Genomic DNA, 27,154 nt, shown 5'->3' with positions numbered 1-27,154 from the left:
GATGTAACTGTGGTTTCTGACCATACTAGATAAGGGTGAAATGATACAGCAAAGTCACAATATGATACATATCATGATACATAGGTCACAATACGATACGTATAGCGATAGGTATATTTACGTAAAAACTTCTTGAGAATAAATATTTCAGAGCAGGTTGAAAAAGAAATGCTTGCTGTAGACACATGTTCGTTGCGGCTATCTTTCATAGTGAACTTGAAACGCTAATCACAAAACATTTTGCAATATTTGACTGACAATAATGCCAGGGGTCATTCAATGAGTAGTAAGTAATTTATGTCAGCAAGTGTATCGTCTTGTATCAATACAGAAAAAAAGCATCGTGTATTGTATTGTCACATGAAGACTCATGATGCACTGGTACAACGATGTATCATTTGACCCCTAAATTACTAGACCATATACAAATTGACATAATTGGGAGTTTTTAACAGTTAATTTTTGAAGGCACTACATTCAATTTTATTTATTTATCATGGTACAGACTAATATTTGGTACATGATATCATCCCACATCATTAGAGGAAAAGAACTGTAATATATTTTTTTCAAGCCAATTTACAATGGTGGCCAATTTAAAGGCAGATTCGAATTTAAGGCCTCTTTCAAGACCAGACAAACAAATTTAAGGCATTTTCAAGCCTGTGCCTTGGTTATGCAATCACCTTGCATAGGTGTTTTCACCAAATTCTTAATATATTTCAGTTAATCCTATTGGTGGAATTTGATTCAAAATATCCTGATTGTGGTAAAGTTTGGCATCTCTAAAAGTGGAATGAAGACGGCTCTATCAGCAAGCAGCACTTGGGACCAACCATGCTGCACAACCTACCTAAGATTGGCTTCATTCTGGTTGACAGCTCGTAAGTTCAACACTGCTTGTTCTGCCGCCTTGTGACGATGGTTGAGGACAGCTCGATCAAACAGTATCATCTGCTCACAGGCCATCCACAGGTGTGCGTGTTGCGTGTGGCTCGGGAAGCGCTGCTTGGCGTTACCCACCACGTCTAGAGCAGCAGTGTACAGGCCCTAGAACAGATACAGACATCCATGTGTGCGTGTTGCGTGTGGCTCGGGAAGCGCTGCTTGGCATTACCCACCACGTCTAGAGCAGCAGTGTACAGGCCCTAGAACAGATACAGACATCAATGTGTGCGTGTTCGTGTGGCTCGGGAAGCGCTGCTTGGCGTTACCCACCACGTCTAGAGCAGCAGTGTACAGGCCCTAGAAAAGATACAGACATCCATGTGTGCGTGTTCGTGTGGCTCGGGAAGCGCGGCTTGGCGTTACCCACCACGTCTAGAGCAGCAGTGTACAGGCCCTAGAACAGATACAGACATCCATGTGTGCGTGTTCGTGTGGCTCGGGAAGCGCTGCTTGGCGTTACCCACCACATCTAGAGCAGCAGTGTACAGGCCCTAGAACAGATACAGACATCCATGTGTGCGTGTTCGTGTGGCTTGTGAAGCGCGGCTTGGTGTTACCCACCACGTCTAGAGCAGCAGTGTACAGGCCCTAGAACAGATACAGACATCCATGTGTGCATGTTCGTGTGGCTCGGGAAGCGCGGCTTGGCGTTACCCACCACGTCTAGAGCAGCAGTGTACAGGCCCTAGAACAGATACAGACATCCATGTGTGCGTGTTCGTGTGGCTCGGGAAGCGCTGCTTGGCGTTACCCACCACGTCTAGAGCAGCAGTGTACAGGCCCTAGAACAGATACACATTTGTGCGTGTTGCATGTGGCTGCTTCAAATTAAAACCAAATCAAATCGAAACCAATCAACATTAGCTGTAAGCTGAAGCGGCAGAGAAACAGGTTCATGCTTGACTCACCATGTTGTTGTCTTACGTATGATCATGCCCAATAAATAATACAGCCATTGGGATACACTGACACACAGATCTGGATAGAGAATAGCTAGGTCTTCAGCAGCCCATGCTTGCCAAAAAAGGCGACTATGTTAGTCGTAAGAGGCGACTAACGGGATCGGGTTGTCAGATTTGCTGACTTGGTTGATGCATGTCATTGTATCCCAATTGCGTAAATTGATGCTCATGATGTCAATCACTGGATTGTTTGGTCCAGATTCGATTATTTACAGACCGCGGTCATAGAGATGGAATACTGCTGAGTGCGGATTTAAACAACAAAGAAACAATTCCACACAAAAAAACTAACCAAGCCACCAAGTCACCGAGTCTGATCCCAGTTATCTCCCTTACCCATTTTCTCGACTGTCTGTTTGTCTGAATGCGCTCATTCTGTACGTGTGAGTCAATAAATTTGATAACAAAGAGTTCTCTCGTGTCCTGAATCCTAAGTCATACAGTTCCATCAAGCCAAGCTGGCGTTACTACCTTGTCAGACATCTGTTGAGCCAGGTTACACAGTGCTATACACAGGGACTCTCCGTTGTGGAACACTCCGCTCTCAGACGTGTCCAGATTCAACACCAGCTGGCTACACATTGATGAGCTTTCCCTGAAACACAACGTGAAGTTTCACACCTACATCATCACACAGAGAGAAGCCACCAGTAGGAAAAAACGTCATCCTAAAATACCCTCCTAACAGGGACATCCCTACAAAATAACTAAAATCAAAATATGTTTTACATTTGCATACTTAACCTGCATTACTGCATTTTTTTACAGAAAGACAAAGCTGTCTGAGGTCCAGCTGAAGAAGTTGTTCCAACTAGTTGTGTGGCTAATCCCATTACAAAGTGCCCACAAGATCATGGAAGTGATGACGTCCATATCTTCACCAGGCTTACAAGTCCTGTAGAATAAAGTATCCAGCTTTTTTACAGCTTCTCCTGCTGGACCTCACACAGCTTCATCTTTCTGTCAAAATCAGCTGTAAATTCCTTAAGGAGTAATGCAGGATTAGTTAAAAAATTATCCAATAATCATGGGAAAAGTCATTTCACGTCTTTTGGTATGATGCGGTCGTGGATCGAACCACCAACCTTCCGCTCTTTGGGCCGACGCTGTTTTGTAAATGATTGGTAATCACACAAAGGTAGGTATGAGTGAAGGGTCTCACCTCTTGCCGTACATGTGCCAGAGAGCAGCCTTCTGGGCGTAGCTGACACACATGAGTCCCGCCACCGAGTGCTGGCAGTTCAAGATGTCACTCTTCAGCAGGTACTCAAAAATACTGCAAACAGACACACAACATCATTTTTGTTTGTTTGTTTGTTGTTTAACGCCACACTCAGCAATATTCCAGCTATATGATGGCGGTCTGTAAATAATTGAGTCTGGACCAGCCAATCCAGTGTTTGATATCATGAGCATTGATCTATGGGATATGGCAATGGGATACGATGACATGCATCAACCAAGCCAGTGAGCCTGACCACCCAATCCCGTTAGTCGCCTCTTACAACAAGCATAGGTTGCTGAAGATCTAAACATGAACTCACAGATACATTCAGATCAAACTGACTTATCATGAAGTCACGCATGGCAGTTTCCATCCTCGTCTGTCCATTCTTTTCCTAAGGACAACAACAGGGCTTTATTTAGCTATACCTATTATTGAAAAATGCAACCTATTATTTATGTCAACATGCACCAAGCGCATGGCAAAAAAAAAATCAAAATTTGTGTTTCCTAACCCTTGCTTGTCCATGCAACACATCTTTGAACAAACACAATACCTCGAAGGTTTATTTCCCACAATGCATCAGTAACCTCAGAAAAATCTCATGATTTTGTGAGCTTGGCATCTTCAAACTGCTTGTACTTCAAGATTAGGTGTACATGTTGATATTACGTTTTACAGCAATACACCATTAACTAATGTGACGCAGGAATCAGATAGATGTATGTTTCAACTTTGAAAAATCTATGGGACCAGGGTGCAACCTGTCTTTGTCTGGTGCAACTATGTTTTCATTTCAACATACACCTGGTGCAAGTTAAATCAAGTTCCTTAAATCGAGCCTGCAAGAGGATCCTTATAGCAAAGATAGAGTCACATAGAGAAGTTACACATATATTTAGTCTGAGGATATAGTCTTGTTGTCTGACCATCAACTTGCCCCAAAAGTGCTCTCTAAACTGTGTGTTGGTGACCCATTCCTTGGTACCGCCATGATGAGTTAGCCACAACAAGCTGTACAGCTGCCTAATAGTTTATTGAGGTAATATTACCAAGCAGTTCCAATGCATTAGTGGGATTGCCTTACCTTGCAGGTTTTGCATTGGCGAATGCATTGTGTTTGGCCAGCGCCTGGACTCCGAGAGACATCAAGTACTGAAAATAAGAACAGGGATTTATAAATGTGTCCAAAGTTACAGGTGTACACAGGCACAGAACCCTCCATGACAAATGGCTTGTTCTTGTAAATCTTGATCCACATCCCACCGGGTACCCCTCCACAGAGTGTGATCAGTGATTGGTTTGTTTCTTTGTTGTTTAACGCCACACTCAGCAATATTCCAGCTATATGATGGCAGCCTGAAAATACCAGATACCAGACAATCCAGTGATCAATATTGTGAGCAACGATCCATGCTATCAGGGTACGATGACACACAATCGAACCACACCTGACCACCTCATCCAGCGTAGGTTGCTGAGGATACTTCACAGCGAAATGTCTCAATTTGTGCCATGCATCTAAGTAACAGGCAGCCAAAATCACAGGAGATTGAGTTTGGTTGAATTTCACTTTGAACAGTATTTTAAAATTATCACAGTATGTGTTGACAAACAGTGTGGTAATGAAAAACCTAAAAATATCCTGCTGCATCTAGGATTCGAATCCCCAATTGCTGGTAGGCTCACGGGATGCACACCTGCACAGTGATCTAGATGACCAGGGCTAACTGTGGCCCATGGAGAGACATCGGAACAAAGGAGACTCAAAGTTTGACTCACGGGCAGCGAGAGTTCCCCACTCTTGGACACGGACCGCTCCATGAGGTTGGCAGCTTGACTCACGCCCTTCTCCCCCAGACGATGCAGCCACGACTGATGACACAGATCAACAACGGGGCATTAGTCAGGTACAGGGTTGTACAAACTTGTCCTCAACCAATTCAAGTCCTTTTCAAGGCGCTTGTAGTCAAGTCAAGGCAAATATCATCACGGATTGCAATCGCATTCATTCGGTAGAACACTTGTTATCATAAAAATGAGGTATGCAAAATCAGCTACAAAGTTTTCAATTACTCGTTATTATGAAGCATTTTACATGTGTAGTATACATCCAGGACATTCACAAACACATTTGTATTTTGTATATTAATAATAAAGAAATTGATTTGCAGTTAAGGTGTTGTCATGTTATGAATACACAATGCTATTTAGAAAGTGGTCCAATGTAACTAATGTTATATTTGGGATAACGCTTTCTTAGTAAAGTACAGATTCTAGTACTTTTTTGGGTTGAGTCCCGTCCCGTAACATTAGTTACATTTGACCACTTTCTAAATGGCATTGTGTATTCATAGCTTTCGGCCATGGGAGCCGTGCCAATTTACACTTGTCAGGGGGGTACTCAAAGTACGTGATCTAGACTACCAGTTGTCGGACTTCCATTTTTGTGGAAGCCTCGGTGGCTGAGTGGGTTAGATCGCTGACTTTGTGTGCTGGCGATTAGGTGCCTCACCCTGGCAGGTGTGGGTTTGAATCCCGGATTGGACTCAACCCAAAAAGGACTAGAATCTGTACTTTACTAAGAAAGTGTTATCCCAAATATAACATTAGTTACATGTTGTCATGTTGTTTATTTTCAAGGTCTTTCCAAGACAAATTCCACGCCACGCCACGCCACGCCACAATACACATACACGCCACTCCACACATACACACCACACCAGCCCACACCACACCACACACCACACCACCCACACCACACCAGCCCACACCACACCACACACCAGCCCACACCACACCACACCACACACCAGCCCACACCACACCACACACCAGCCCACACCACACCACACCACACCACACACCAGCCCACACCACACCAGCCCACACCACACCACACCACACACCAGCCCACACCACACCACACACCAGCCCACACCACACCAGCCCACACCACACCACACCACACACCAGCCCACACCACACACCAGCCCACACCACACCAGCCCACACCACACCACACCAGCCCACACCACACCAGCCCACACCACACCACACCAGCCCACACCACACCACACCACACCAGCCCACACCACACCACACCACACCAGCCCACACCACACCACACCACACCACACCACACCAGCCCACACCACACCACACCACACCAGCCCACACCACACCACACCACACCAGCCCACACCACACCACACACCAGCCCAAACCACACCACACCAGCCCACACCAGCCCACACCACACCACACCACACCACACCAGCCCACACCAGCCCACACCACACCAGCCCACACCACACAAGCCCACACCACACCACACCACACCACACCAGCCCACACCACACCACACCAGCCACTGACCAGGGCATGTTGTAAACAGATGTGATCGTTGGTCTCCTGGGCCATCCGAATCGCTTCATTCAGTGCTGCCATCGACTCGTCTCTGGAAACAGATTTTTATGAGTTATCTCCCCTACATCATCAATCATTTCAAGAGCCTCTCAGGACAATGTTCCTAGAACCAGGGCCCATTCAACCAACGCCCACACATACCATGAGCCAACTGAGACACTGTCAAACAATTAACAGCTAGATGGATATCATCATAAAATATGAAAGAAGGTTTTCAATTAATGCAGGGGCATAGCTGGGGGAAATTAAAATGAAAGCATATTGCATTACATATTTTTCTTAAACACTCATACACTTATCAAACCCAAACACAAGCAGGCAGTATGTCTAAAACAGAGATATCACGAAATATATCCTTGCCACGTTCTGTAATAACACATTTTGAGTGTAAAATATAAATTGTCAATTGAAGAGAATAGCCATTCCAGATTATCCACTGAAACAGATTCCATTTGGCATAATGGGCAAAACATCTGTGAAAATTATATGAATGGACCACTGAAAATTAGTGATGACACCAGGTGTTCGCAAAAGGAGCAAAGGAAATGTAGCAACCAAATAAGAACATCGAAGCAACTCCTCACTGGTAGGCGGGTCAACCTTAACCTTTGACCTTATCCTATAATGAAGAAGCCTTACTTCTGACCATGTACCCCTTGTGATCCTGCTACAAAGAATATATGATATTGTAAAGGAATTTAAACAAATGTAAACTTGATAGAAAACAGCTGTTCGATTGAGCTGACGTTAACTTGTGCTGTCACGTGACTCTTTGCTTCAAAGCGGGGTTTAAAGGATTTATTCTGCCTCACAGAAATTCATATGCAGCCTGTATTGCTCATGGCGGGGTATAAGAGATATATTCTCCCCTGAGAAATTTATTTCCCTCCAAGGCAGGATACATAGTATTTTATCAAGATTCCAGCTATATGATGGCGGTCAGTAAATAATCAAGTCTGGACCAGACAATCCATTGATTGACATCATGAGCATCGATCCACGGAATTGGGATCAATGACATGTATCAACTAAGTCAGCGAGCCAGACCACCCGATTCCGTTAGTTGCCTCTTACGACAAGCATAGTTGCCTTTTATGGCAAGTATGGGTTGGTGTAAAAGGCGACTAAACTATCCTGAAACACCTGCTGCTAAGAATGCTATTCCCCTAATCTCCCCATGACTCACTTGTGGCCAAATCTGTACTGCAAGGCTGCCAGGTTGAGGGCGGCATATCTGCGACACACATCTTCCTCACGGTTCTTGTTTGCCTGGCCAGTTGTCTCCCCTGTCAGGTTGGCGTTGCGGTCGAAGTAGTGGTACAGGTTGTGTACCGCTGTACAGTACTCCTTCACTCGGAGGCTGTTCAGGTAACTCAGGAAGTGCTGGTGGGGAAGATACGTCAGTCAGAACAAATAGCAACATCAACCGCATCCTCACCCAGGACGAGTTTTCTTGTTTGTTTGTTGTTTAACATTGCTCTCAGCAATATTCCAGCTATATGACGGCGGTCAGTAAATAATCAAGTATGGACCAGACAATCCATCATGAGCATCGATCCATGAAATTGGGATCAATGACATGTATCAACCAAGTCAGCGAGCCCGACCACCGGATTCTGATAGTGGCCTCTTACGACAAGCATAGTCGCCTTTTACGGAAAGCATGGGTTGCTGAAGACCTATTCTACCCCAGATCTTCACGGGTCCACTCAGGACTAGTGGTAGGAAAATACACCTGTGCATCGGGGAATCGCAAATATTTACTCCTCCATACAATCATCAATCAAAGTCACACATTAGGTTAAAAATAACGATATACACCTTAAATGTTTGCTTTAATAACTGCTACATTGAACAGTGGAAATTACAGTGAAAAAAAAAATTTCATTCATTTCCATACTTGACACTTCAAACTAAAACGTCAGTGTGCCACTTATTTGGTCATTCAATCTATGAAAAACATGGCTTACGCACCACAGATAAGAGCACATTCAAGTACAGTAAACTACGGTTATAACGAACTCAAAGGGACTACTAATTTTAGTTTGTTATATCCGTGGTTCGTTATAAGCATATATACAGCAAAACTACAGCAAATAGTCGGGACTAAAAAGTAAGTTTGTTATACCCGTCAGTTCGTTAAAAGCGTGTTCATTATAACCGTAGTTTACTGAATCATGATATGTACCAGATCGTAAACATGGTATATGTATTGGATCACACAGTTAGTGTATTGTCTCAGGACTACGCAGGACATATTTTTTATATTTCTTTCCTAACAAAACACTCATGAAAAATCATTTTAAATAAATGTAAAAAAATTACAATCAAACATTATTTTTTATTTATGTATTTCTTCTTATGAACTGTACATGTATAGTTTATGGTAAGTAGTTAACAAGCTTACTGCTTCTGCAAGGTCAGGTTTTGCTTTCAGCATGCTGGTGATCTTCTCCTGGAGGCGCGTGGGGGGCAGGGCCTTCCCCTCGTTGTGCAGCAGCAGGAACGCCTGTGGCAAAACACAGACTCATTGTTGACTTGCTGGATTTGATACATACCACAGCATCCTGTAAATGTTTAAGTCTGGACCAGACAACCCAGTGGTTTATAGCACGGCCCCACTGGGCACAATGACACAATCAGACAATAGTGAGTGAGTGAGTGAGTGAGTGGGTGAGTGGGTGAGTGAGTGAGTGAGTGAGTGAGTGAGTGAGTGAGTGAGTGAGTGAGTGAGTGAGTGAGTGAGTGAGTGAGTGAGTGAGTGAGTGAGTGAGCAAGCATGGTTTTACGCCGCTTTTATGCCGCGAAATGGGCTTCATACATTGTACCCATGTCGGGAATCGAACCCGGGTCTTCGGCGTGACAAGTGAATGCTTTAACACACTAGGCTACCCGACCGCACAAAGCTACCCTGATGATTCGCAGTTCACTGGGGAGTATACAGCCCACAAAACTAACCAGCTAATTCACGTTTGAGTTGACTGTTATGACATGTATGATGTACTGGGGACCTGATCTGACAGGATATGTAAAACATTTGAGGTGATTTTCACACTAAGGTTGATTACTTCAACTGATGTTTTGGTGCACTGCCATCCACTGTACCATGACACGAGTATGACATCGTGAGGTCATATATCTCACAACACTATCATACAGGGACGTATAAGGAGGACATGTTATATAGCACTGTACCATGACACGAGTATGACATCGTGAGGTCATATATCTCACAACACTATCATACAGGGACGTATAAGGAGGACATGTTATATAGCACTGTACCATGACACGAGTATGACATCGTGAGGTCATACATCTCACAACACTATCATACAGGGACATACAAGGAGGACATGTTATATAGCACTGTACCATGACACGAGTATGACATCGTGAGGTCATACATCTCACAACACTATCATACAGGGACGTACAAGGAGGACATGTTATATAGCACTGTACCATGACACGAGTATGACATCGTGAGGTCATATATCTCACAACACTATCATATAGGGACGAACAAGGAGGACATGTTATATAGCACTGTACCATGACACGAGTATGACATCGTGAGGTCATATATCTCACAACACTATCATACAGGGACGTACAAGGAGGACATGTTATATAGCACTGTACCATGACACGAGTATGACATCGTGAGGTCATATATCTCACAACACTATCATACAGGGACATACAAGGAGGACATATGATATAGCACTGTACCATGACACGAGTATGACATCGTGAGGTCATATATCTCACAACACTATCATACAGGGACATACAAGGAGGAGATGTTATATAGCACTGTACCATGACACGAGTATGACATCGTGAGGTCATACATCTCACAATACTATCATACAGGGACGTACAAGGAGGAGATGTTATATAGCACTGTACCATGACACGAGTACAACACTGTGAGATCATACATCTCACAAGACTATCATATAGGGACGTACAAGGAGGACATGTCATATAGCATGAAACACAACCGTGAAATACTATTTTCAAATAACAAAGCTAAGCTTGTTTGTTTATTTGTTGCTTAATGCCGCACTCAACAATAATCCAGCTATGTGACATCGGCCTGTAAATATACAAGTCTGGACCTGACAATCTTCAGGGGTTAACAAAGCTAAGAGACCAATTCCAACCCGGATCTTCAGGGGTTAACAAAGCTAAGAGACCAATTCCAACCCGGATCTTCAGGGGTTAACAAAGCTAAGATATTTTAAGAAAAAAACCAGAACTTGAGCAACCTACCTGCTGAGCGATGAAATACTCGGCTTGTTTCTGGGAGTAGAATCCACCAGACAAACCTCCTCCACTGTGGAGGAAAATAAGACACAGGTCTTGAAAATATTTCATGTCACTTGAGTTTTGTTCTGCAACTCATGCATACTTATCACAGAGCTTCATGATAGATGGCCAAAAGCAAGCAGACTCAGATTATAGATTTATATTTTTCAATTCATTTCAATATTGTTCCCATAATGATGTATAATACAGTTTTGAAAAGTGAACAAAATAGTGCACAGAATTTCTTAAATAAATAGTAAGGCAAGATCTTTATATCTTGCAGTTTATGGATTCACCCTCTTTTATTTCATCGTGAGGATACTGGTGTGTTTAATGAACTTCAGTCTGAAATACTGGTGGTGACTTTAGTGTATAGTTACAGAACTAAACTATAGTGGTGGACCTACTTGTTGACAAATACTGGTAGCGACTTTAGTGTATAGTTACAGAACTAAACTATAGTGGTGGACCTACTTGTTGACAAATACTGGTAGCGACTTTAGTGTATAGTTACAGAACTAAACTATAGTGGTGGACCTACTTGTTGACAAATACTGGTAGCGACTTTAGTGTATAGTTACAGAACTAAACTATAGTGGTGGACCTCCTTGTTGACAAATACTGGTAGCGACTTTAGTGTATAGTTACAGAACTAAACTATAGTGGTGGACCTCCTTGTTGACAAATACTGGTGGTGACTTTAGTGTATAGTTACAGAACTAAACTATAGTGGTGGACCTCCTTGTTGACAAATACTGGTGGTGACTTTAGTGTATAGTTACAGAACTAAACTATAGTGGTGGACCTCCTTGTTGACAAATACTGGTAGCGACTTTAGTGTATAGTTACAGAACTAAACTATAGTGGTGGACCTCCTTGTTGACAAATACTGGTGGTGACTTTAGTGTATAGTTACAGAACTAAACTATAGTGGTGGACCTCCTTGTTGACAAATACTGGTGGTGACTTTAGTGTATAGTTACAGAACTAAACTATAGTGGTGGACCTCCTTGTTGACAAATACTGGTGGTGACTTTAGTGTATAGTTACAGAACTAAACTATAGTGGTGGACCTCCTTGTTGACAAATACTGGTGGTGACTTTAGTGTATAGTTACAGAACTAAACTATAGTGGTGGACCTCCTTGTTGACAAATACTGGTGGTGACTTTAGTGTATAGTTACAGAACTAAACTATAGCAGTGGACCTACTTGTTGACAAATACTGGTGGTGACTTTAGTGTATAGTTACAGAACTAAACTATAGCAGTGGACCTGCTGGTTGACAATTACTGGTGGTGACTTTAGTGTATAGTTACAGAACTAAACTATAGCAGTGGACCTCCTTGTTGACAAATACTGGTGGTGACTTTAGTGTATAGTTACAGAACTAAACTATAGTGGTGGACCTACTTGTTGACAAATACTGGTGGTGACTTTAGTGTATAGTTACAGAACTAAACTATAGTGGTGGACCTACTTGTTGACAAATACTGGTGGCGACTTTAGTGTATAGTTACAGAACTAATCTATAGTGGTGGACCTACTTGTTGACAAATACTGGTGGTGACTTTAGTGCATAGTTACAGAACTAAACTATAGTGGTGGACCTACTGGTTGACAAATACTGGTGGTGACTTTAGTGTATAGTTACAGAACTAAACTATAGTGGTGGACCTACTGGTTGACAAATACTGGTGGTGACTTTAGTGTATAGTTACAGAACTAAACTATAGTGGTGGACCTACTTGTTGACAAATACTGGTGGCAACTTTAGTTTATAGTTACAGAACTAAACTATAGTGGTGGACCTACTTGTTGACAAATACTGGTGGCAACTTTAGTTTATAGTTACAGAACTAAACTATAGTGGTGGACCTACTCGTTGACAATAACTGGTGGCGACTTTAGTGTATAGTTACAGAACTAAACTATAGTGGTGGACTTACTCGTTGACAATAACTGGTGGCGACTTTAGTGTATATAGTTACAGAACTAAACTATAGTGGTGGACCTACTCGTTGACAATAACTGGTAGCGACTTTAGTGTATAGTTACAGAACTAAACTACAGTGGTGGACCTACTCGTTGAGGTTCATGGCCTCGAAGGACTTGGCCAGCCCACTACGGGTGAGGGGAGGCCCAGCGCCGGACAGACTCATCACCGAGTCTGTGAGGGACTTGGCCAGGTCAGGGTCGTCTCCGTATCTGGCGGCCATGATGTCATAGTAAGCCTTGATCTTCCTGTGGAATGAGGTCACCTGACTGAAGGACAGCTTGTTGAAGGCCAGAACCATCCTCCTGATGAAGAGGCCTATGTTCAAACAAAAGAAGCAATGCAGAGGTTCAAGTCCTGGGGCCCGTTCCACAAGCGATCTTAGCGCTAACTTGGTCGTAACTCCCATTCTTTAACACTATCTTACGACAGTCGTAGCGCTAAGATCGCTTTGTTGAACAGGTCCCTTGGCCCCGTTTCAGACAGGGATCTTAGCGCTAACTCGGTCGTAACTCCCATTCTTTAACACTATCTTACGACAGTCATAGCGCTAAGATCGCTTTGTGGAACAGGTCCCTGGGCCCCGTTCCACAAAGCGATCTTAGTGCAACGTTGATCGTAAGCCTATGATGAAGTATGGGAGTTACGACCAACTTAGCACTAAGATCGCTTTGTGGAACGGGTTCCTGGGGCGAAAATGCTTTCTGAGAAGATTTAGTTTTCAGTCCTGGTGTGAATCTTGACTATAACCAGAACTCGGTGTGTTGGACTGTCCTACTTTCGAAGGCAATGACAAGTTTTATTTAAGAAATAAACAAGTTGTTTACCTTACAATAAAACACTGCAGGGAGAATAAACCATGAGGGGCGCATAACAGGTACAATAACACGAGTTGTTTATTTCATATATGAGACATCAACATCATGTACAGGGTGATGATGAAGAACACTAACTTTAAAAAAAATTACCCGTACTTTAAAAATGAAGAAAGTTTACAAATAAATACTAAAAAGAGATAGCCTCACATTTTTTTTAAAATTTGGATGAAAATGGAAAATGTTTATTGTGGCCTTTCAGAACCTAAAAATTCAAGTTAAAGTAAAAAACAAAAGGATATTTTCAATGTTAGGCCACACTTTTTAAATTTTCTGTTTCATGGATTTATTCTAGATTTTCCACACAAGGTCAGTCAAAATAAAAATAAATATCAATGTGAATCATTTACTTACTTACGTATTCGACATAATAAGCGCCCCGTTCTAATAAGCGCCCACTGCAATATTGGCTCATATATTGGCTAGTGAACAAGCCCAATTAGCATCCCTTCCGATTGATCAATGTACACAAGACTTATTTATTCGAGTATAATATGCACATGTATGTTATATGCACCCTTAATTATGGGCAATTAAATCCTGGTAAAATATATCTGTCGTACATAAACATTTCAGGCTGTCAGCATAAATTTATCATTCAACTATGTTTTTCTTTCACCAAAGTAATATTCTAATAAGAGCCCCCTATTTCTAATTTTCAGAGCGCCCTGGGCGCTTATTACATCGAATACAGTACATGGAATTGTTTTATGGGAATTGTCTTACAGGGAAGGATAGGTTATGGGTGGAAACAGGAGTTGCAAAAATCCCGCACGTACCCATGACACTGCTCTTGCTGATCCTGGCCTCGCCCGGATTCTCTGGGCAAACCAGGCCATTGGCCGCGTCGAAGAAGTCCATGAGTGGCTTGACGCCATCTGTGTAGAACTGCTTCAGTCTGAAAGACACAAAGTCCTTGTTACTTGTCATCATAAACACAGGTTCTGGTTTTGTTGAACTGATAAAAAAAATGCATGGATTTGTATCTTTGTTGTCTGATGCCTAGTCGGCAATGTTCCACGTGTAGGACAGTGGCCTGTAATCTGGTCTGCACCAGACGATCCTGTGACTACAGGTAAAAGCATGAGAAATAAGCACACCATCGATGCATGTTGGCACACAATCAGCCAACTGACTGAAGCCAAAATTAAAGTTTCTATGAATTGTGAAAAATATTTGAACTTTGTAACACAAGGCAAGTTCAAAACTGCTCTTTCTCGTTTTCGTTAAAGTAGTCACAATCTGGATATTGACAGTGGGCGTCACTTCAAAATGCCTAGAATGTAAACTTTGTAACACAAACAGAATTCAAATTTCATTTAGTTTGTCCAGCATACAGTAAAGACAACAGTTATTACGGTGAACACACAATATCATGTTAGAAAGTGGTCAAAAGGGACAAATGTTATGGTTTGGGATAATACTTTCTTTGTAAAGTATAGATTCTCATACTTTTTTTAGTCCCATCCCACTCTGCCAGAATGAGGAACCTAATCGACAGCACACAAAGTCAGCGACCTAACCCACTCAGGCACCGAGGCTTCCACATTGGAGAGATTGTGAGATAACAATTACAGAATATTGAGTCACATTTTTGGCTTGGGGTCAGCAGTCGCTTTAATTTAGAGACGCATTAAATTTGAAGATTTACAGTACTTGCAATACTGATCTGATAGCCTTGTGTTGCCAGAAGATTGGAAATCACAGGCAGAGGTGGTGTTACAACTTTAAAATCTCTCAGATTACTGTACAAACAGGGAATCTGCCTGTTAACCAATCTTCCAATGTGTAAATGACCTTGACCTCTGGGATAACCTTGACCCGACAGGTATAGATGAAGGTGTGTAAGTCATTGACTAAGGGTTAGTTTTCTCATGAATTAAAACCAAGTATTCACCATTCAAAACAAAACAAGATAAAGTGAAATTGTGTACCGAAACCCAACCCAAACATCCCTTGCAATGCCAGCATGAAATGTCTAAAAAATATGTCAGGAACAACACTGTGCTACCGAACACAGTCTGTTACATGTATACATGAAAGCTTGTGACCAACTAACCAACCCAACAATCAAATCACAGATCTTCACAAGTCAAATGACTGAGGAATGGGACAACAGGCTAGTTGTATTTTCGGTTTGGTTTGGAGGCTATGTCACCTGTTTTGATCATCTTCACCTTCATGATAGCCAATCAAAATCACTGTACCTTTGCTTTTACCAATCACAGCACACCTCTCTAATACCATTGGGAATATAAGTGTCATGGATGTAAAACGTCATGCACCAAATCTACATGTCACCCAAACAACACTTCCTACAAGGTATGACAGTCCTATACTTCTACAAAAACAGATTAAAGCAAATAATGGCAATCCAAATGAGCAAATTTTTAACTGTATTATTTTCTAATGGCACAGAACTATCTGTTGTGAGTGTCCTGAATTTGTGACAGGGCATAAAAACATAAACAGAGAAGGTAGGTTTGTTCGTTAAAAGCCACACTAAGCAATATGACAATGCGGCGACCCAGAGGATGGGGGCATGTTAATGCAGTTCAATTCATGCACTGAACAAGACTGAAAACATGGTTTCTATGGCAGATAGAGTTTCTGGTTCCTTGTTGAATCAAAGTGTCGTGGTGGTGAGGTGAAAACTGAAATGGGGTTTAATGTCACATTCAAGACTATAGTGTTTGGGTGACTGCCTGCACTAGTCCGGACAACTGCCGGCTTTATAGAAAACTAACTGTGAGCTATGTCACCAGTCCTTGTTTTATCCCCTTAATGATGAGCGTCAGGCATGTATTAATCTTGATATGCATTAATGAATACATCTTAATATCGATCCATGACCTTACAAGATATTTGAGAGTAAATGTGAAATGGGGTTCAGAGTTATTGCTCTTACTTGTGTGCATGGCTGCTTATAATAGTCCAGACTTATGCCGGTTTTATAGATGCTGTGCTGCAGTTTAACATCGATACCCCACTGAGACCCATTACACTGATTCCAAGCCGAGCCGAGTCGAGCCGAGCCGAGCCGAGCCGAGCCGTGTCTGGTCCTCTTAATGTCGAGCACCAGGCAGGGTATCAACAAGTACCATCATTTAACTTCTTATAGTATGACGCGGCCAGGGATTGAACCACTAACCTTCCGCTCTCTAGGGCCGACACTCTAACCACTAGACGGGGAAGGGAAGCAGTCCAACATGTTTGGGCAACTATTGGATGAACATCAGTTGAGTAAAGGGGTTTGGGGATTACGTTGACAATTCCACAATAATGTGACAATTAATTTCAATTTAATTGTAATTTAGTGAGTGAGTGAGTTGGGATTTAATGCCTCTTTGAAGAGTACTCCTGTTAAATCACAGCACCTCAGCATGCTGTGGGGGGAAAGCTTGAAGTGAACCACTTCAGTGAAACCCATGCGCAGGGGTAGGATGCTGACAAACCTAGAAACATAACTGGGGCGAACTGGGATTTGAACTGACAATCATAGGTTTCTGGCGTGCCCAAGGGACGCAACTCTGCACAGCCAATTGCACCGTGTCAGACGACTGGGCTATCCATGCATGCCCCTAATTATAATTTAACAAAATGGATGGTTATCATGATCATAATTTCTGATAATATTTTAACATTTCTTAATTTTCAAGCATCTGAAACAATGGTTATTCGATAATAACAAGAAGTCTCTTTCCTTTTCAACTCTTCTGATTACTATTGTTCGCAGGTAGCTGCAAGGACTGCTCCCCTACAGACCAACTGCCTGGGACGGAAGAGCATCATGCCAAGACAGTGTTGTAAACTGTCCGAAAACATAGAACAGTTATTCTAATTCCAGTCATAGACCAGAGTGAACATGAATTATCAACCTTTTATCCATATCTGTTACACATACACACATTGGCTTTGGAGGAAAGGATTTATTGAAGAACCGGGAGATTAGGAAACAAGGTAGACGTCTTATTGACCATCATGTTAATGTTGCAGCTGCATTTTATCCCTTTTCTTCATGGACGAATCAAGCAAATGTGTATATGAAATCTGTGCCAGTAAGTATCTACTGCTACCTCTTGTCAGACACAGGGAATAATGGCTGATGGTTCTCAGCAAGGGGACTCCCAAGACCTGTCTGTGATAGACAGTAGCCCTGCACAACAAGTTACGACCGTTGATAACAGCTTCAGTGAATCTCTGTCAAATTATGTGATTAACTGCAGTCCCAACACACCTAATGAACTTGAATCAGTGACTGGTGCACGGGGTCCAAAAGGAAATTCCATTTCAAGAAGCATCAGTTATGAATACGCAGATTCCACAATCTTTCCAATAAACAATTTGACTTGTTATTCCAATATAACAGGTGATGATACATTTCACAACAATTCAAGGAGGAATGAGCTCCCTGCTGCCCTGGACACCGACCGAGGATACCCCGATCTTCCATCCACCAGACGAGAGAATGAGGCCCCCGCTGCCCTGGACCCCGACCGAGGATACCCCGATCTTCCATACACCAGACGAGAGAATGAGGCCCCCGCTGCCCTGGGCCCTGACCGAGGATACCCCGATCTTCCATCCACTAGACGAGAGAATGAGGCCCCCGCTGCCCTGGGCCCTGACCGAGGATACCCCGATCTTCCATACACCAGACGAGAGAATGAGGCCCCCGCTGCCCTGGACCCCGACCGAGGATACCCCGATCTTCCATACACCAGACGAGAGAATGAGGCCCCCGCTGCCCTGGGCCCTGACCGAGGATACCCCGATCTTCCATCCACCAGACGAGAGAATGAGGCCCCCGCTGCCCTGGGCCCTGACCGAGGATACCCCGATCTTCCATCCACTAGACGAGAGAATGAGGCCCCCGCTGCCCTGGGCCCTGACCGAGGATACCCCGATCTTCCATCCACCAGACGAGAGAATGAGGCCCCCGCTGCCCTGGGCCCTGACCGAGGATACCCCGATCTTCCATCCACCAGACGAGAGAATGAGGCCCCCGCTGCCCTGGGCCCTGACCGAGGATACCCCGATCTTCCATCCACCAGACGAGAGAATGAGGCCCCCGCTGCCCTGGGCCCTGACCGAGGACACCCCGATCTTCCATCCACCAGACGAGAGAATGAGGCCCCCGCTGCCCTGGGCCCTGACCGAGGATACCCCGATCTTCCATCCACCAGACGAGAGAATGAGGCCACAGCTGCCCTGGACCCTGACCGAGGATACCCCGATCTTCCATCTAACAGACGATGTAATCTTATCCCAATAGACATTTCAAAAGTATATTATGAAGAAATCTTTTTGGGGATTTTGAATCATTCAGGTAGGAATGAAGAAAATGGAGAAGAAAATGTGGAAAATCTAAACCCTACACATAATTACAATGTGAAAATATTTTACAATGATATTGAGTCAGAAATGAAGCAGATATATCTTGGACAAAAGAAAATGTCAAAAGAAAAACATAATTACAAGATAGCTAAAAACATCTCAACTGAAAAACCGGTACTTGAAAGAATTCACAGGAAGATCAAAATGGATTACCTCAAGCTTGTTCAGCTGACACAAACTCTTCAAGGCCTGCAAATAATTACATACTCAAAAGACAAAGGGCAAATTCAAAAGCTGCTTAAAAAACTTGACATGTTTCACACAGTGGGCAAAGGTGCTCATAAGTGGGTTCGTAGGCTCATCAAATTTGATAGCTCGAAGCTTGAAGACATTATAGAAGTTGTGGAACTCCTCCTAATTATGAAAGAGCTGGCTGCTGCAGCAAAGGCCTACCTGATCCAGCAACTACATCACACCAGTGATGACAGCACTGCTGATCCTGACGAGAGGACACAAGGACCGGATATCATTCCCAAGTTAATTCCTGTTGAGCTACCTACATCGGAGACTCCCCTGTCAGAAACTAAAATTCAAGAACTTGCCCATCTCTCCCAACATCAATTCAGTTCACTTCCAGTAGATGAAAAAGCTGCACAGCAACTCCAGCGATCTGGTAGTTCTACTGGCCCTCGACTACAATGTCCTCCAAGCGTTTATGTTACAGCAGTGAAACAGGGATCTGCATTTAAATCCACTCAAAGAGAAGTCAGTGCCCAAGAAGTGCCTGTAGCTGTGACAGACAGCCCCCAGTCTGCTTCACTAGTTCGCATCAGTGACGGACACAGACATATGTCCAATGCCCAAGAAGTGCCTGTAGCTGTGACAGACAGCCCCCAGTCTGCTTCACTAGTTCGCATCAGTGACGGACACAGACATATGTCCAATGCCCAAGAAGTGCCTGTAGCTGTGACAGACAGCCGCCAGTCTGCTTCACTAGTTCGCATCAGTGACGGACACAGACATATGTCCAATGCCCAAGAAGTGCCTGTAGCTGTGACAGACAGCCCCCAGTCTGCTTCACTAGTTCGCATCAGTGACGGACACAGACATATGTCCAATGCCCAAGAAGTGCCTGTAGCTGTGACAGACAGCCCCCAGTCTGCTTCACTAGTTCGCATCAGTGACGGACACAGACATATGTCCAATGCCCAAGAAGTGCCTGTAGCTGTGACAGACAGCCCCCAGTCTGCTTCACTAGTTCGCATCAGTGACGGACACAGACATATGTCCAATGCCCAAGCAGTGCCTGTAGCTGTGACAGACAGCCCCAAGTCTGCTTCACTAGTTCGCATCAGTGACGGACACAGACATATGTCCAATGCCCAAGAAGTGCCTGTAGCTGTGACAGACAGCCCCAAGTCTGCTTCACTAGTTCGCATCAGTGACGGACACAGACATATGTCCAATGCCCAAGAAGTGCCTGTAGCTGTGACAGACAGCCCCCAGTCTGCTTCACTAGTTCGCATCAGTGACGGACACAGACATATGTCCAATGCCCAAGCAGTGCCTGTAGCTGTGACAGACAGCCCCAAGTCTGCTTCACTAGTTCGCATCAGTGACGGACACAGACATATGTCCAATGCCCAAGAAGTGCCTGTAGCTGTGACAGACAGCCCCCAGTCTGCTTCACTAGTTCGCATCAGTGACGGACACAGACATATGTCCAATGCCCAAGCAGTGCCTGTAGCTGTGACAGACAGCCCCAAGTCTGCTTCACTAGTTCGCATCAGTGACGGACACAGACATATGTCCAATGCCCAAGAAGTGCCTGTAGCTGTGACAGACAGCCCCCAGTCTGCTTCACTAGTTCGCATCAGTGACGAACAAGGACGTATGTCCAATGCAGCAGGAAACAGAAATGATAATCAACTACAAACTGATCAGGGGATTCATAGGGTTGCTGATGCAGGAACACCACAGCAGATTCACATCTTTGAAATTTCAACGGTAAGAATGAAAATGGATTTAAGAGTGGATGTTGTGTTTCACATCTTCAAATTTTTAAGGGTAAGAAATTAAACCATAGTTCATAACATCTTCCAGAGGCAAGGGCATTAATTGACTATTAATGGCTGGAATTGGGGAGTTATTGTTTGGCTGAACTAATAAGTCTTAATATAGTCCAATCAAAATCACGGAACAAAATCAACATTCAGTTCTTAAACAACATGGTGACGGATGTTTCGGTTGCAGGGTTGGCAGAGTATATGTACAGTCAAATCGGCCTTGACAGACGTTTTCAAAAACTTCTTATGTTTTTAATCAAGATGCTCAAGTGATTTGCTGCACTTGGCGTGATGGTGTTCATGTTGTCCCAAGCAAGATCTTGATTATCGATCAGATGGTCTTGACTGAGCATTGCCATTTTGTTTGAATCAAATCAAGTGTTATGAGAGGTGGAATCTGATTGGTCAATAGAAAGGGACATAAACCGGTAAAAGCCACTTGTGGCGTTACGATCAATCCCAGAAATTCCAGCCTCGTTCGGCAAGGTTGGAAACTGGACTTTAACAGTTAGTTAACACCCTTGCCTCAGGAAGAAGAGTTAATTAGTGAGTGGATGTATTGTGACACAACTTGGTATAGGAGACTTGTATTTCACCTACATTAAATGAACTGCTTTAATCTATTTCAATTTACTAAAAATGTTTTGCTTTTAATCAAAAGTTTCAATTTTTTTTATCTAGACATATACCCTGATACGGTATGAAGACGCAGCTCTACACACTTTGATAAAGAATGAAGTGAATGGTGATCTAGAGGATGAGAATGACAATCAAAAGTGATGATCTTGAGGATGTGAATTATAATAATCCAAATTGACAATCTAGAGGATGAGAATAAGAATCAAAAGTGATGGTCTGGACTGTAAGAATGACTATGTGCATCAATATTCATAAATGTACATATTAAAGATAACTATTTAACATCAGCTGACTATGCACTTTATTGTCACAACAACATTAGACACAATGGCATCAAATACTAGCTGGCTTCTCTGAACACCATGGCTTCAAAGACTAGCTGGTCTCCCTGAACACCATGGCTTCAAAAGCTAGCTGGCTTCTCTGAACACCATGGCTTCAAAGACTAGCTGGTCTCCCTGAACACCATGGCTTCAAAGGCTAGCTGGCTTCTCTGAACACCATGGCTTCAAAGACTAGCTGTTCTCCCTGAACACCATGGCTTCAATGACTAGCTGGCTTCTCTGAACGCCATGGCTTCAAAGACTAGCTGGCTTCCCTGAAAACCATGGCTTCAATGACTAGCTGGCTTCCCTGAACACCATGGCTTCAATGACTAGCTGGCTTCCCTGAACACCATGGCTTCAAAGACTAGCTGGCTTCCCTGAACACCATGGCTTCAAAGACTAGCTGGCTTCCCTGAACACCATGGCTTCAATGACAAGCTGGCTTCTCTGAACACCATGGCTTCAAAGACTAGCTGGTCTCTCTCAGCACCATGGCTTCAAATACTAGCTGGCCTCTCTCTGAAAACTAACACGGGATAGTGAAAACAAGAGCAGGGTATAAAAAGAATTTATTTGTTTGTTGTCTAACATCTCACTTAGCAATCTTAAAGCAATATCACGGTGGGGGACACCAGAAATGGGCTTCACATATTATACATATGTCGGGAATCGAACCCGGGTCTTCGGCTACCCGACCGCCATTTAAAGCAATATGAAATCAGTCTGTAAATAAACAAAAAAGTCTGGACCAGACAATACAGTGACTGACATCATGAGCATCGATCTACGCAACTGAGAAACAATGACATGCCTGACCCCCCGATCCTGTTAGTTGCCTCTTACAACAGTGAAAGAGCATGGTGTGGTGAAAACAAGAGGCCCATAGGGCCTGTATCGCTCACCTGGATATTTACGCAATCATGACAAAATATACATTTGCATTGTACATGTATATAATTCTGCAGATATTTCGTAATTTTGACTCTGTCAGCATTTAATATGGTTGGATGGCAAATCTGACAGCATGAACGTGTATTTCTCTAGATACAAATGTAGCATAAAGATCTGAACCGTTTCCATGTCATGATATAACATTTATACTAAGTTTTCCTTTAATAATTAGATCCACATCAAGTGCTTTTATGAGTATCATGGTGTAATATTTATACATCATTTCATATAATTTAAGTTTAGCAAGTAATACTTATTATCAGGTAAAATGCATATATAAAATATCAGTAGTTTCAGTTATACCTTTTTAGACAGATGCTAGCCTAAGGTAATGGGAGCGCATCTCCTGGACATACTATTCAACAAGACAGGAGTTATGTCTACATAGTTTAATAGATTTGAAGCTTTTAGATAAACGCTAGCCTAAGGTATCAAGATCCCATCTCTCAGACAAAAGATAAATCTGTCATCACCTATATTAGAATAACATTCAGCAATTACTTCAATTTAGACTCATTAAGGATTAGCCCCAATTCAAGCTCGTCTATAGTGACACCATAATCTCTTTCAAAGCACCCAGTAAATATGTCAACAAGATTAGTGCCAGTCCAACAGGATTAACAGGATTAACAGGATAAAGATTTCCCCTCTGTCTAGCCATTCATTAACCATAAGGCACAGCCCATCATGTATCAACCAATCATATTCCATTTTATTGTTCTAATTTTTGTTAAACACATACAGAAACCACATGTTAGGGCAGAAGAGGTTTGTCGCTCTAACCAAGCATATCTCTCCCACAGCCCAGAGGGTTGTACCGAATCTCTGTGGCACCCCCAGCTATATTTTAAGATACTGTAAATTGCTCATTATTAATTGTTCTTGTAAATAAAATTGTGATTAGTCTCCTGTGACTCTGGCTCTTTGCTGACTAATTCCCCCAAGAAAACCAGCACGTCATTTGGAAGGTTTTTGTTCATCCAAACATACCATAATAGTATTATTCTCTTCATAAAAAACAAATGTATACAATGTTTCTGTTTATCATAGGGTGGGGATAATATCGGTTTGGATGTTATGGTCAAGGTTCTAACTCCTTTGGGAGTGCCAGACAGATGAACAGAAGGGCCAGTCCTGGAAGCATATGTGCATACCTCTCATTATACTCTCAATTGTACATATGGTTATACAGCGGGGATCTTAACTGTGTCCAAGTCATAGACTATTTTTAGCTCCGCCCCTTAGTCCCCGGGACTGGGGGTAGGGTTCAGCCATTTCATTTGTACAATTTTGAATTCTCACCATTGGAGAATGCTTCCAACAACATATGGTTGATATCTATCTCTTAGTTCCAGAGAAGAAGTCGTTTAAAACAATAACGCCAACTTACTCCTATTTAGCCACGCCCCCCAGCCCCTTGGAGGGGTAGCCCCTCCATTTGTACAATTTTGAATCCCCACCACCGGAGAGTGCTTCCAACCTAATATGGTTGATATTTATCTCTTAGTTCCAGTTCAGAAGAAGAAGTCAAAGATTTGGGATCCTGGTGCTGCTTTCTGTTCGTACGTAAACATGTTCACAAACCACATACAGCAAACTACGGTTATAACAATCTCAAAGGGACCACTAATGTTAGTTTGTTATAACCGTAGTTGATTATAAGCATATATTCAGCAAATGGCCGGGACAAAATAAAAGTTTGTTATATCCATCAGTTTGTTATAAGCGTGTTTGTTATATACATAGTTTACTGTAGCGGAAGATAATGTAAAAGTCAGAATAACACATTTACTACAAACCAATTCACCTATAGTATTACAATAATTTATACTGAACATTACATAAAAAGATCACAGTTCATCACAGAACAACCCACTTTCAATGCTCATTTAGCCACCCTGACCGCCTTTTAGACACTGAATGGAATGCATGTGATCAGGCCGTACAATGGACGCAGTCATGCAGTGCAACAAACACTGCGAACAGCATTAAACTGCAGAGGGGTCTCATCACACGCTGTCATGCATGAAGAGTATTTACAGAGTGTTAAACAACTGTTAGAATTTTCCTATTAAATGTCCCATTATAACACGTGCAAGCAATTGATCTGAACACCAATGATACAGAGAAAAAACATTTTCACAACTGCTTCACAACAATTTTAGATTTAGATACTTAAGGAAACTAGAATTTAGCGTCTATAACATGGATATTGACATCACATTACTGAGCAAGCTGACACAGGATATCTCCACTGGAAAATTGTGTTTATTTAAACTGCTGAATATTAACACAGTTAAAATGAGAAAGTAGAAACTTTATTTATTGCCAAAATGTGTTCGGAGGAAAGGTTTTACCTGGTCACACCACATTTTTTTGATGACGTATATCATACGGGTAAACCATTGTGACACATGCGCAGTTACTTTCCGGTTCCTGTTGTGAAAGTGCACACTCACTCCAACCGTGTGAAGGACTTAATCTTCTTTAGCTTTGAAAGAGATCAAATTTTAAATCACATATTCTTTCAAAGGAACAACAAGGCATAACTAAAGTTATGACAAACAGGTAAGATTTCAAATTTTGATGTACTAGGTCACGGTTCTGCGTTTTCTAGCTGCTAATTTGTAATGTCGGCCATCATGTTTCTTCTGTGGGTCAAGAGTTATGGCTATAATCAGAGAAAGGACAACGTACCATGACCGCACATACATAATTCAGGTATGCTTGTAATTAAATACATTGACTACATATCTTCATTGACATTAACGTCCAATTGTTTCTGATAATCACCATTTGGAAAATATACCTGAACCATTGGAAAATGAAGAGAAAGAAAACGTGTCAGGACGATAAAGACTTTTGTCAAGGTACTGGGATTAGCCAGTTAGTTTATAATGACTCCTACTTTAAATAGCACTGAAAAAACAGACTTGTCAGAGTTGAGTAACTGCTATAAATATCTAACAATCACAAAGAAGCATATTCCATTATTGTGTAGATACTGAAGGGGCATCGAGCATTCATTTTGTTGTCACGATCGTACGAGGTAAGCAGCATTCTGTAAGCAGGGACAATTAAAAAACCTGTTAGGAACAATTTCATGGTGATAGATATTTTGGAGTATATATTTTATGTGTTTGAATGGAATTACAATTCTTAATTCAGTTCTTGATACTATCCAGCACATCCTTAAGATATAGTCAAAACTGTATAATGGAGATTTCTTATGATTACAGAAAATGTTGGTTCCTTTTTAATAATACTAAATAATAACGATAGTAATTTAAGAATCTTAATAAGCTGCTTTCTTGATTTCAGCAAAGCCAAGAAGAAAAAGAAGTGTCCGGTAAGTCAATATTCTAAAACATTTCTTTTTGTTACAGCAATGTTCATGTAATATAGAAATATCAAAACAATAGTTATCACTGTTAATAATTAGTTTTTATACAGGATTTTCTAATTATGGCCATGATGTAGAGAGATAGAGGTAGTGTATTTTTAAGAATGTGGAAGCGGTTAAAAATATTACAAGGATTCGTTTCTCAATAACATGGCATGATATATAAAGAGAGAGAGATTTTGTATAGCCGTTTTGCTCACATGTGATATTGAAGAGATAAACTTGTATTTATTTGGATGTACATAGTATTTTTGTTCAATATATTTTTTCCTTGAATTATCATATTTACAACATACAAGTAGAAAATGAAATTCATCTTCCACGACATTTAAGGAACATTGTCTACATAATCTTAAACATTTTGGCATTTTTTTGTGCCTGCCATCTTCAACCATTAACCTGTATTAGCTGCATCTAATTTGTGTTAATGATATTCTGCATTTTCTTATGTTTACATCAGTTAAATAATTTTCTGCGCATATTTGCATTTTAAAATATCTGTAATATTCGCATTTGCTAGAAAAATCTACAGTAGATCTCGATGTTTGAAACGTCTGCCTTATTTGTGATATGAACATGGCATGATTCTCTAAGAAACATTGGTTTTCCCAGATGTAGCCATACCCACATTTATACAGTAGACATTTAACATTGTATGCCCAATTTTGATCTCCATTCTTT

At 42.1% G+C, this 27,154-nt stretch overlaps 1 protein-coding gene across 1 annotated transcript in view; it reads right to left on the bottom strand.

Moving 5' to 3' along the window:
• LOC139472969 (anaphase-promoting complex subunit 5-like) overlaps positions 1-27,154 on the bottom strand; it is a 130,070-nt gene that overhangs the window by 6,371 nt on the left and 96,545 nt on the right. Inside the window, exons 4-14 of the mRNA XM_071255457.1 lie at positions 14,531-14,649; positions 12,966-13,194; positions 10,846-10,909; positions 8,972-9,073; positions 7,751-7,947; positions 6,514-6,595; positions 4,918-5,010; positions 4,223-4,290; positions 3,073-3,186; positions 2,382-2,505; positions 854-1,050 (exon numbers count right to left, since the gene is read on the bottom strand). Coding sequence (XP_071111558.1) covers positions 854-1,050; positions 2,382-2,505; positions 3,073-3,186; positions 4,223-4,290; positions 4,918-5,010; positions 6,514-6,595; positions 7,751-7,947; positions 8,972-9,073; positions 10,846-10,909; positions 12,966-13,194; positions 14,531-14,649 — 1,389 coding nt within the window. The remainder of the gene's footprint in view (positions 1-853; positions 1,051-2,381; positions 2,506-3,072; positions 3,187-4,222; positions 4,291-4,917; positions 5,011-6,513; positions 6,596-7,750; positions 7,948-8,971; positions 9,074-10,845; positions 10,910-12,965; positions 13,195-14,530; positions 14,650-27,154) is intronic.

The sequence above is a fragment of the Haliotis cracherodii genome, unplaced genomic scaffold, assembly GCF_022045235.1.
Source record: "Haliotis cracherodii isolate W230 unplaced genomic scaffold, xgHalCrac1.p SCAF_26, whole genome shotgun sequence".
Taxonomy (NCBI): Eukaryota; Metazoa; Mollusca; class Gastropoda; order Lepetellida; family Haliotidae; genus Haliotis; species Haliotis cracherodii.
The sequence above is the reverse complement of the archived record's forward strand: the minus strand, read 5'-3'. Positions and strand labels throughout refer to the sequence as shown.